The sequence below is a fragment of the Melitaea cinxia genome, chromosome 15 (genome assembly GCF_905220565.1).
Source record: "Melitaea cinxia chromosome 15, ilMelCinx1.1, whole genome shotgun sequence".
Lineage (NCBI taxonomy): Eukaryota > Metazoa > Arthropoda > Insecta > Lepidoptera > Nymphalidae > Melitaea > Melitaea cinxia.
The window spans coordinates 9,851,255-9,862,624 of NC_059408.1; the positions used below are offsets into that span (position 1 = coordinate 9,851,255).

Below are 11,370 nucleotides of genomic sequence, written 5' to 3' on the forward strand. Positions count from 1 at the left end.
TATTTTACTTTAAATTTACTTTCTCCTTCGACGTTGCATATCTTTTTGTCGAAATTGATTGTAAGCGTAACAGTTACATTACAATAACACAATTTTTTGTGGCTATTTTATCTACAAATGAGTAACAACGTCCATAATTATTTGTATAGACGATTTGCGCCACGAGTTTTCGAAGTAATTTAGTTCGGAATACAAAAAATGAGGGAGTAGACCACAAATGTTCTTATTCCGCGTAAGAGATCGGTAGTTTTTCAATAAGCAATAAATATCGCAAGGTAACGCAACGGTGGCACGCGCACGCGCCGCTAACAAGGCAACCGACCGTGTCATCGTTGTGCAATCTGCCCCACCCAGGGCAACCATTTCTATCCAAGGCTCTAATGTAAGACAAAATGCGGATAAATTATTTCTGTTTTTCTCTCTTCATTTATAATTTATTCTGTTAATTTATTAAACATTTAAATGACATGTGGCATTCTGTTTTAATGTCAAGTTTATTTTTCTCTTGAGATACTTTGTAAACAATTTCTTAAATTTTTAGTATATACCAAAATTAAAAACGTTTCTAGTTTTGATTCTTCAGAAAGTTTCAAGTTATTTATATTCATCACCGAAAAACAATACGCTTTGCTTCAGCCTGTACTATCCCACTACTGGGCATAGGCCTCTTTCCCCATGTAGGAAAAGGATCAGAGCTTAATCCAGCACGCTGCTCCAATGTGGGTTGGCGAATATTCCCTACCATGAGTAACGATCGCTATCAGGTGTATGGCCAATACAAATGTTGTCATGTGCGGGGATCGAACCCGCAAACGCCAGCGCAACCGGCACAATCCATGGCTGTGATCGTTGCGCCAACGCGGCGTCGAAAAACAATAACGACTATTATTTAGTGAAATGACAATTGTCACAAGAATTTTACTTAGTTCACAATTTCTGTCACTTTACGCTATCCAAAGCTGGTCAGTGTGTACCGTTAACGTTTAGGCTTTCAAAGAAGAACTAGAATATTTAAGATTTTAGTCTTAACTACATAGGGTGAAGTGGATTGCGTAGACCGTAAAGACAGAATTTCAAAGCTATTTTTTCTCCAGACGTCGCTTATAACCATCGAACGTCATTTCTATTAAAAGTCCTAGTCATTCCATAAAGCTCGGCTCAGCTTTTTATACACATAAAAAAAACTTAGCATAGTGCAGACTAAAATACTTTTTCAATACAAGAATCATCAGAGTTTCAATAACATATATAAATAAAACCAAACTAAATGAAGAGCCATCTCTCCGATAACTTAAACCACACACTTTAGAAATGAATACATTGAGGTAGTGTGCAAAGCGAAACCTATACTTTGCAGCTAGACATCTACTAGAATAGGGCGGCACTTACTTAATAAAATTTATTGTGTAATTAAACGTAATCTTTTTCAAGGAACGTAAATTTGCTATCGATCCTCGCTTCGATTAAGATTGTTATGAAATAAATGTAGTTACATAAATAACTTAGTTAATATTTAAGTGGACGGCACCTCCTATTTTAGTTTTAACTATAATTGTAGTTTTTACTTAATCTGTTGTACAATTAGCCGACGTTTGATCATATTCTTTTCAATTAGTGACTTCAAATATTTGTATGTAAGTTTCTAAACATGTAAAACAGAGTCTGTAATGTGAACATTATGATATCTCTGATAACAATGATGATCATTACTTTTCGTAGGGACCGCTCTAGTGTAGTGGTGTAGGTGCCTAAATACCGTCAGTTTTGCGGATTTAATTCCCGCTCTGGATGGATATTTGTGTTAGTACAAATATTTCTTTCCGGTTTGAACGTCCGTGCTTATGGGTCTCCCCATCGTGCCTCGGGTGGGATTTTAGCCTGTCGATCCCGGTTGTTATCAAAGTCGCCTGCTAGCGATAGTTATTCATTACAGGGAGAATACCCTGTACATCTTCTACACGGAGAAAGACGCGTACGCCCAGCAGTGGATTGTCACAGGCTGAATCATAAACGTAATATCTATATATTTAATTATTTTATGTTAAAAATAAAAGAGTCTTTACAGTGAACAGTATCGTCTCTCCGATAACTAGGATGATCATTACTCTTCGTAGTAAAATATCCATCCACCTAATGATCAAGCAGTAGATCCCAACTACACTTCTATATAGAAGAAAAGACTTCTTCTGTATAGATAAGGAAGGCCAGCAGAATATTTATAGTATATTTTGAGTATAGCTCATTATTAGCTAATTACTTAATTGGCTATATTTTCTCAGTTCCAATGGGTTACATTGAGTATTGACAATAATTAAATGATCTGTAAAATTCTTAACATTTTTAGGTAGTTACAGTAAAAAATTAAATGAAATAAGGCTATGTGTATAATCATTTAGTCAATATATTAATGAAGTAATTTAAATAACTTCAGAAGAAATCGAGATATGTAATGAAAACGAAATAATAGTATCGTTTATGCAATTAACACAAAAAGTTTTTTTTTAACAAAATTCAATCTCGCCAATGTATTTAATCAGCTCATTTCAGAGCTATAAAGTTATGTAAAGTAAATACTAAATTCGTTTTTGTTACAATAACAAAATTATACATTTAATTATTAGATTAAATTATAGAAAATATTTATAGGGAAGTAAATAAATGAACACATATCATTTTAATATTATTTATTTTGATTAGGTAATCGGTGACCTTCAAACGTTTAATAGGTATCAAAAGTACAAAACGACAAAGGTAATAATCTCTATTACTTATACAATCTAGTGATAAGTTAAATAGCATCTCTTACGTGTTTAACAGTTTTGGTACGAGTATACTACAGTAGGGACATGGCAAATTGTTTTTATACATAAAGGTAACAGTGACTCGAAAATTGATAGAATGAACACATTTTTATAATTGTAATATTTATATAGCTTTACATTAAATTGTCAATTTTTTATTTTTTTGAACCAAAAGTAAGGCTTACAGCTTTATTTTTTATTCGACATATTTGTTTAATATGTTGTTTTGTTTTATCAAACAAAATTTTCTCATCGTATTTACTAAATCCAATCAAATTGATATTTAAGTATAATACAAGTACTACAAAATTAGGTTATTACTTGTTGTTACATAACTTCTTATTTAAAGAATTTTATATTATGGTAAAAGTATATAAAGGTATATATAGTATTGAAAGAGGTTTGTGAAGGAAATCGTAGTAAAAATATTAAATACTTCATACTCGTAACAATAATAGAGATCTATCTATACTTAAAGGAACGTTTACATTAGTTCTTTGAGAGACTTTCGTCAACATATTTGATACAATAATAATCATAATACACGGATCCAATTGCAGCCAAGTAATAAATAAAATCACAGTTGTTTTTCTTAATTTAGTTTAAAGATTTAGAAAACAAAACAGCAAGTATGCCAGTTTTACAAAATCCTTTTCATTAAATTATAATATAAAATCTCAGAAGTATAAAAAAAAAACTTTTAATTTGCGTAACATTTTTAAACATAACAATCAGGACGTCACGGCGTCCGACTTCAATAATCGTACCTACTTTGTGGTTTCGCCTTAATCTTAAATATTTTATTTATCCAACACACAGTATAATATAATATTCACTGATCAGATCATTTTTAACAAATTTTCTAACATTTTATAAAATTATTAATATCTTCAATAAGCAACAAGTTATATTTTTATTGGTAACCGGCGTTTCCTCTCAGACTAAAACACTAATATATAACATCAAATGAAGCAAAATTTACAAAATAATAATAATAATAATACAAAAGTCTACTTACATCCATACGATTTTATCTTTATATCTATAACTAAAATAGCGAACACTCTCTGCATACTTATCCTATGATGATACCTATTTACGTCTTTTATTCACAATGAATATAAAATAAATTCTAGCTCGTATAACTTCATCGGTAGTAAAAATTCGGTACGCGTTCTAACTAAACTACTTTGAACAATAACTTCATATTTACATAAAGTATACATATCACTTCTTTATAACCTTAAAGCCGACACGTGTTGTTAAACATTTCTTTGCATTTCATTTCGTCATTTTGTGAGATAAGAAAATTCGGTAACGATTAGGAATATCGAATACAATACGTATTGATCATAAATGTAAAAAGTGAAACAAAAAACATATCATATTTTAATGTTTTTGTAAAATCTTCAAAAGTCTTATTTTTCAGCGCAACTCACAAATGATCAAGCATCAACTCACATACGAGCAGGTAATGACGAACAGTTGTAATTACAAATAACAGTCATTTGGATGTATCGACCAGATTATTGTACAATGGAATATTTCTTGAGTCACTATCAGGTATGGTCCGTCACACTAGCAGCTGTAGCGGCTCGGCGATTCGGAGCCACGCGCCCCATGAACGACCTAATCTCTTCGAAGTAGGTCTCCTCTGGAGATCTTCGACGGCTATCATCTCCATTTTCTGCTTCATGTTTCTTTAAGTGCCTGTCTAGATTTGTTTGCTGTCCAAAACAACGGTCGCAATGACGACATCGAAACGGCCGTTCCTTATTATGAATATTTCGCACATGTCTTTGCAGGTTTGAAGATATCGAGAAGGATCGTTCACAGTATTTACAACGGTAAGGTTGTTCGCCTGTGTGTGTCCGTAAATGTCTTGTCAAGTTCGCACTTCGTGGGAACGCTTTTCCACAATAGGAGCATGTGTAACGGTCACGTGCTCGGTTAACTCCAGGGTTTTGGGGAACTGGAGGCGCTCTTGGAGCTCCGGGTGCGAGGAGAGTTGCTGCTGCTGCGGGTAGGAATGGATAGCGGCCGAAAGACGCTGGCAGAGCTAGAGGCAACCGCCGGCAGAATTGTAGCAGTGCTGGATGTGCTGGATGAGCCGGGTGTGTTGGGTGAGGAGGCGGCGAGGGGACGATGAGATTGCAGTTTTCATCTTCTAATCGTTGCGGACGCTTATGCGTGACTCTAAGGTCGAGAGGTTCGTCAGCACGAGGAGAGCCGAGAGGGCTTGGATGTCGCTCGAGGGGCGAGGACGGCGGTGAGGCGAGGCGGCGCGGCGCCGCGTGCTTTTCGCGCATGGCGGCCGCCGCGCACGCGCTCATCGGGCTCGTGCGCCACCGACCTGGAACAAAAAAGTCGTATTTAGTATTTAATATAATTATAATAAACGTTTTGTTTAAACAAAAACAATAAAATAAAAATAGGTAAAAAAACTTTTTAAGTTAAACGGTTTTATGTTAAGCATACATTGCAATGTTTAAGATAAATGTACTAAAAACCAAAAAATAATAAAATAGATACAGTCGTGGGAATTATAAACATATGCATAGACTAGACTAAAATAAAACCGTGGGGCACGTCAATTGTCTACAAATTATCGACTTAATGTGCGATAGAAGAATCGTTTAATTCGTCGTTAAAATAGGCAGTTGGCCCGCAGACGGTGAGGAAATTACTTACTATTTTCTTGCTCATGGAAATTCCAATAGTTATACACTCCATGTAAATAAAAGAGATGTTTCAACTTGTAGACAATTGACGTGCCCCACGGTTTTATTTTAGTCTAGTCTATGCATATGTTTATAATTCCCACGACTGTATCTATTTTATTATTTTTTGGTTTTTAGTACATTTATCTTAAACATTGCAATGTATGCTTAACATAAAACCGTTTAACTTAAAAAGTTTTTTTACCTATTTTTATTTTCTAGTTTTTAGTTTTTATTTCGCATTCTGTTTAATTCATTTAGTGCTTCATTATTGCAAGGCCCATCTTAAATATTGAGGTTGTAAAGTGCACTGTATTCTTCTTGTCAAGCCCTTTTATTTGATACCCATATTGGTGGGATTGATAAAAAATTGTTATCAGACATTTGGTAGCGGCGGCCAGCTTAGATTTCAATTTTGCATAGTAAATTGTATTCTACTTGTTGAGACCTTTCATTTGATACCCATGTTGATGAGATTGATAAAACCTAAGTTATCCGCCATTTTGTAGAGGCCGCCATCTTGGATTTTAATTTTTTATAGTACATTGATTATACTGGTTGAGCACTTTCATTTGATACCCATATTGATGGGATCGATAAAACCTACGTTAGCCGCCATTTTGTAGCGGCCGCCATCTTGTATTTCGATTTTTTATAGTATATTGTATTCTGCTTGTTGAGCCCTTTCATTTGATACCCATATTGATGGGATTGATAAAACCTACGTTATCCGCCATTTTGTAGCGGCCGCCATCTTGGATTTCAATTTTTTATAGTATATTGTATTCTGCTTGTTGAGCCCTTTCATTTGATACCCATATTAATGGGATTAATAAAACATAAATTATCCGCCATTTTGTAACGGCGGCCATCTTGAATTTATAATGATAATGAATAAACATAATTGTATTGTCACCAAAATCCAAAGTGTATACAAAATTTCAGATTAATCGGTTGACAGGAAGAGGGTGAAATTTGAATTACTAAATTTGACCCAAGAATAAATAATAAATAAAAAATAAAACAAACGGCGTGAGCTAAATAAAACCGTTTAAAAATGTTTTTAGTCATAAACGGTACACCAAAATTTATTACGATGAAATAAATAGAATAAATACGTTGTTATGCTAAGCTGTTTCGTAAAATTGCGAAAGAGCTTGACCGGGCGGAGGGTGACCATCTGATCGACACTGCTCCTACGCTCGCCTTCGACGCACGCCCACTTACTTGCGACATCGAAACTAGAGCAATCGATACAGAAACGATGTTTTTTTTTAAATTAATTATTAACGATACTTTATTGAGTACTTTCCGATGAAATAAATATATATTGCTTACGAACAAGATTGCGACCGCTTGAATTATGTTGATAGAAACGTAATGATATTGATCTCAATAGTGCTTGCAAATACGAATTTATAAATGATAAAAATAAAGTATAATTAGCCATTATTCACAGACTTAACATTTATTTATTTATGATATCATAAAATATTTAATTTATCGAATTTGACAGGCCAGACATATTTTCGAATTTTATTTTATTACTTAATTTATAATAAGAATTCGAAATAAAGGTAAGAAGAGTCTTGTGTAAGAACACAAGACGTTGTTGATTTATTTATTTCTTCGTCCCTTTCACCTGATCCAGTTTCGTGCCCACACTTCGCTATTACATATACTTGTAAAAAGTGGCTTTATGTCCAACGAACAACTCTATTGATATGATTGATTAGTGTACAATACACATGCATCAACTACGTATCGTCTTGTCACGGATGTCGGAGGCCTGTGCCGACGCCGTCCAGATCAGACTATCGATATGATAAAACGACGTGCATATTATTATTACGATTTCATTACGCATTAAGTGTGACTGATTACTCTGTAGAGGTACATTGTGTAGTATGTTTGCATGCGAGGTCAATTTTATAATAATTAAATTTGCCTTCATACGTCATCTTTATTGGACAAGCCGAAGTGTATTCGTGAATTATATTGCTTTACATTTACATATATTTTAGTATTTGGTGAATATAAAATGAAGGATATCTTCTCAACAGTGCCGCTACAAATTTGCTGGCTCACGCCTACGATCAGACACGCCGCTAATTTGTGCCAAAAGCAGACGACATAAATCCTTTGAACAAGAGTCAGCTATCGACGTCTCGGGAGCCTTATTTGGAGAGCTCGTGAGGCCGGGGCCGCTTGTTTATGATTTGTAACCAATGTTTCTCGCGGACCATTCAGCCCCTGGAGAAACTGAGAAAATAATTGCGCATTAAGAAACTATCAGGTTAACCGCAGTATCGACATTACAGACGGCGGCTCCAGCCGTGCGATATTTGCACGTACGCCAATAATATCGGAACGTAGATGAATTTGTCGGCAGTATGAAAGAATTACTCGCACTATTTGCGCTTCTAACTATTTACACGTTGAGCAAATAGCATTTAGAGCATATTTGAGTGCGCCCATCACGAGGCTAGTCACGATCAACTAATTACTCGTAATTAACGACGTTTGGAAGCGTCGTGACGTACTGTGTGGTAGGCGGAGCGAACACGGTTATGTATGTTAATGTAAATAGCGTGGCCAATGAGCGCCATCACGCCGCGCCGCCTTGTGATATATTAGCATTTGAATCGCTTATTCGTTCTTACCGCTACTTCGAGCGCCACTCCAAACGTTCCGACTCTTGACTTTTGTGGGCCTTTATACATTTCGAATAGGCTCTTCAACTCGTCCCACTGGTTTGTTATGTAAAGTAAAATTTAATAAATTACGGTATCCGAATCGGTATATAGAAAATCTATGTATCGAATACTAATATTACGGCGTTGCTTCGCGATAAAACCCACCGTCAATAAATTACTTTATTTATCATTATCAACTAATAATAATTCAGGTATTATACTGGAGGTGAGGTGTGAATTGAAATGGGACATCGTAAGTTTATCTATAATGATTTCATTCCGTGTAAACGCTGTAGTTTCTATTTCCAACGTGTAAAATAGTACCTTTATTTTAACTATGTACGTATTTTATTAAAGATAGATAAACACGTTGAAGATTCGAATTGTCTGTATTATTTTTACTGCTAATAGCACAGAATAGAATATATTGTGTTAAGTGTTTCATACAACATGTTCCAATAGTTTGTCTAGTATTACAAGTTGCAACGACAAATTCCAGTTGCGACAAAGGGTCACATCAGTAGACCTTATTTAATCATGCTTCATAAATCTATCATCACGGCAACTATACCATAAGCGTTTAGGTATTTATCATAGTGATTTACTACGTCCGCTCATCAATCACAATGAGTCTATCAAACACAGGTATTATCAACGGTTCCAACGTTCATACTAATTTAGTATCAGCGAGTATACAATAAAGTTTATACTGGCGTGTAGTGTGTTTTGATGTGACTTGAATAGTGTGTGAAGTAAACTACCAATGATACGCGTTTTGCATGGTCGGTAGTGCGGAACATGCGGGTGGTGCTTCGCTTTACCGAGGATATCATTTGAATGGAATCTAATAATGTTAATAAAATATTGCTTTATCTTCGATTATTCCAATGATAGGAAATTTATCTTATATCGATCTTATTTATTGATTAGTTATATTAAAAAATTTTAAAGTATTGATATTTTTTTTAACCTAAAATTGTCTAGTTTGTTTAAATGGTCGCTAATTAAAAATTATTACATTTGACTTTTGTGAAAAACGCCGCCATACCAAAATGTTAGTAGTTAATGTTTTAATACATACCTAATATCGCCTCCAGTTGTCAATTGATAAAAAAACTATGATTTGTGTAAAACATAATGTTAAGCTGTAAATAGCACCAAATATCTTCGAACTCGTAGTCTCTATAAGGCGGTCATTTAAAATAAATAACATTTATAACGTTAGACTAAGAGTAATGAGTTATATAAAAATAGAATAAAAAAATAATAATTCTAAAACGTACTCTATACAAGCGAAGTCATGTAATAACCATCAGTGGTAATAAATTCGTTAAATTTAATAAATTTCCGAATTTGGAAACAAAATGCCAATATAAGTAATACATTTGCTCATATAATAACATTTCCGTTGGTTTCAATTTAAACGGTAAGCGCTTGCAAAAGCGCAAGTAATATCAAATCGGGCAATCTGTCACACAAATACTCCACATACTCTCTCATAAGATCGAGGCCGCAGGAGATTCACACGCGCCTTAGTTTTTTAGGCTACGTATCGACAACCGAGATCATAGATTTATTTCACATCACTATTTTAGGAAACGCGTCGCGCCGATCACCTTATGGCAAGATATGAAATTACTATACGATGTATGAGAAATGTATCATACTCAGAAGTTATGGTTTGTGTCCTCGGACATCTAAACGAACTGTTGTTAGAAAAAAACAGTGAGCAAATGATCCCACATACATTATACCAGTTCTGTTGATGGTACACATGATGACATGAATATTTATGCATTATGTATGAGATAACATGACGATCGTGTTCTAACTTTTTATCCTGCATCAGTAACATAAAAAAATAGGTATTATTAAAAGCAATCTTCGATATTTAAACATAAATATGTTTTATATTTATATGTTATGATAATAAGAGATTAATGCCTGTGGTTTAGGTTAACAGTCGGCTGATGTAGATATTTATAAACGTCTCTATAAACACATTTTACTCCCCGACAGGGTGAAATTTGAACCGACAACTTTGACATGATTAATGAGTAATTGCGGAGTTTCTTTCCAATTCTTCTCTGCAGAATCTATATTGCGAATCGATGGTAGCTTTACTTTTACAAAAATAATAATTTATTTATAGTTTGGATTTGTAAAATGACGATTTGAAAGTTCTTTTTAGGCCTATTTGAATAAAGCTGTTGCTTGATTTTGATTTTGGTTACCGATCTTATTTCATTCAATATTTTTACTGTACAGTTTATCAACAAATGTTACATTTTATAAGATTTAACAAAAATATATCATAGTTCAACATAAAATAAATGAACGCTCAACAGATTTACAGATGAACATAGCAAATGTATTATGTACTCGTAATATTTTTAGGTAGGAGTATCTAGAGTGTCCAAGTATCCAATAGCTGGGGTATTTACCGCGCATGCGCTCACCGATATTGCAAGTAAAACACCACACGTGAGAATGGGAGCGATGCATGTCGTAAATTACTGAAAAGTTGAACTTTTTTGTAAGTATCTTGGCTGTCTGATCTAATGTTACAATATCTACACTAACTTAGAGAATATTAGGTATTATTTATTTGTAAGGACTGAAACAAATTCTTTCGCCTAGCTACGACAACCAGTAGAGGAACAGCAGTCAGCAATGTCAACGCAGTCGAAACCGTGGTAGGGCTTATAGTTAATCTAATATTAAATGTGAGATTACACTTGAAACGTGTGTTATCTGATCTCATTAGCTAAGTATAGCAATTTACAACATATAAAAATTATCACCTAATTATTTTTCACATATAAATCATCATCATATAATCATCACTCTTATACGTGAGTGCGATTATTTTAATGACTTAATAAATAAGTGCATGTGAACGATTTCGTGTTTATTGACATGTAAAATTAATTTATTTATTACCTTTAGATGAAAGAAAATTACTTAAATAAGTAAATTTCTTATTTTGACATTTAATAATGTCTCTCTCTGAAGTCGGTCTTTTATATCTGTGGATCGTAGTTAGAATCAATGTTGCATCTGGTGCGGATGATCTGTCTGCACCGGTTCCTGTCCAGCACATCTTTCACGAAATTGTAGAGATTGGGCGCCGAGTCTTTTATTTGATCGAAA

At 34.1% G+C, this 11,370-nt stretch overlaps 1 protein-coding gene across 1 annotated transcript; it reads right to left on the reverse strand.

The window, feature by feature from the left end:
* Nucleotides 1–4,069: 4,069 nt before the first annotated feature.
* LOC123660147 (transcription factor hamlet-like) lies at nucleotides 4,070–5,134 on the reverse strand. The gene has a single exon (XM_045595250.1). The coding sequence runs from the start codon at nucleotides 5,132–5,134 to the stop codon at nucleotides 4,361–4,363; it is 774 nt and encodes a 257-aa protein (XP_045451206.1). The 3' UTR covers nucleotides 4,070–4,360.
* Between the last annotated feature and the right edge of the window lie 6,236 nt (nucleotides 5,135–11,370).

Bases quoted from the DNA above. Each gene is read 5' to 3' on its own strand.
- LOC123660147 (XM_045595250.1), bottom strand. From the start codon at position 5,134: ATGAGCGCGTGCGCGGCGGCCGCCATGCGCGAAAAGCACGCGGCGCCG.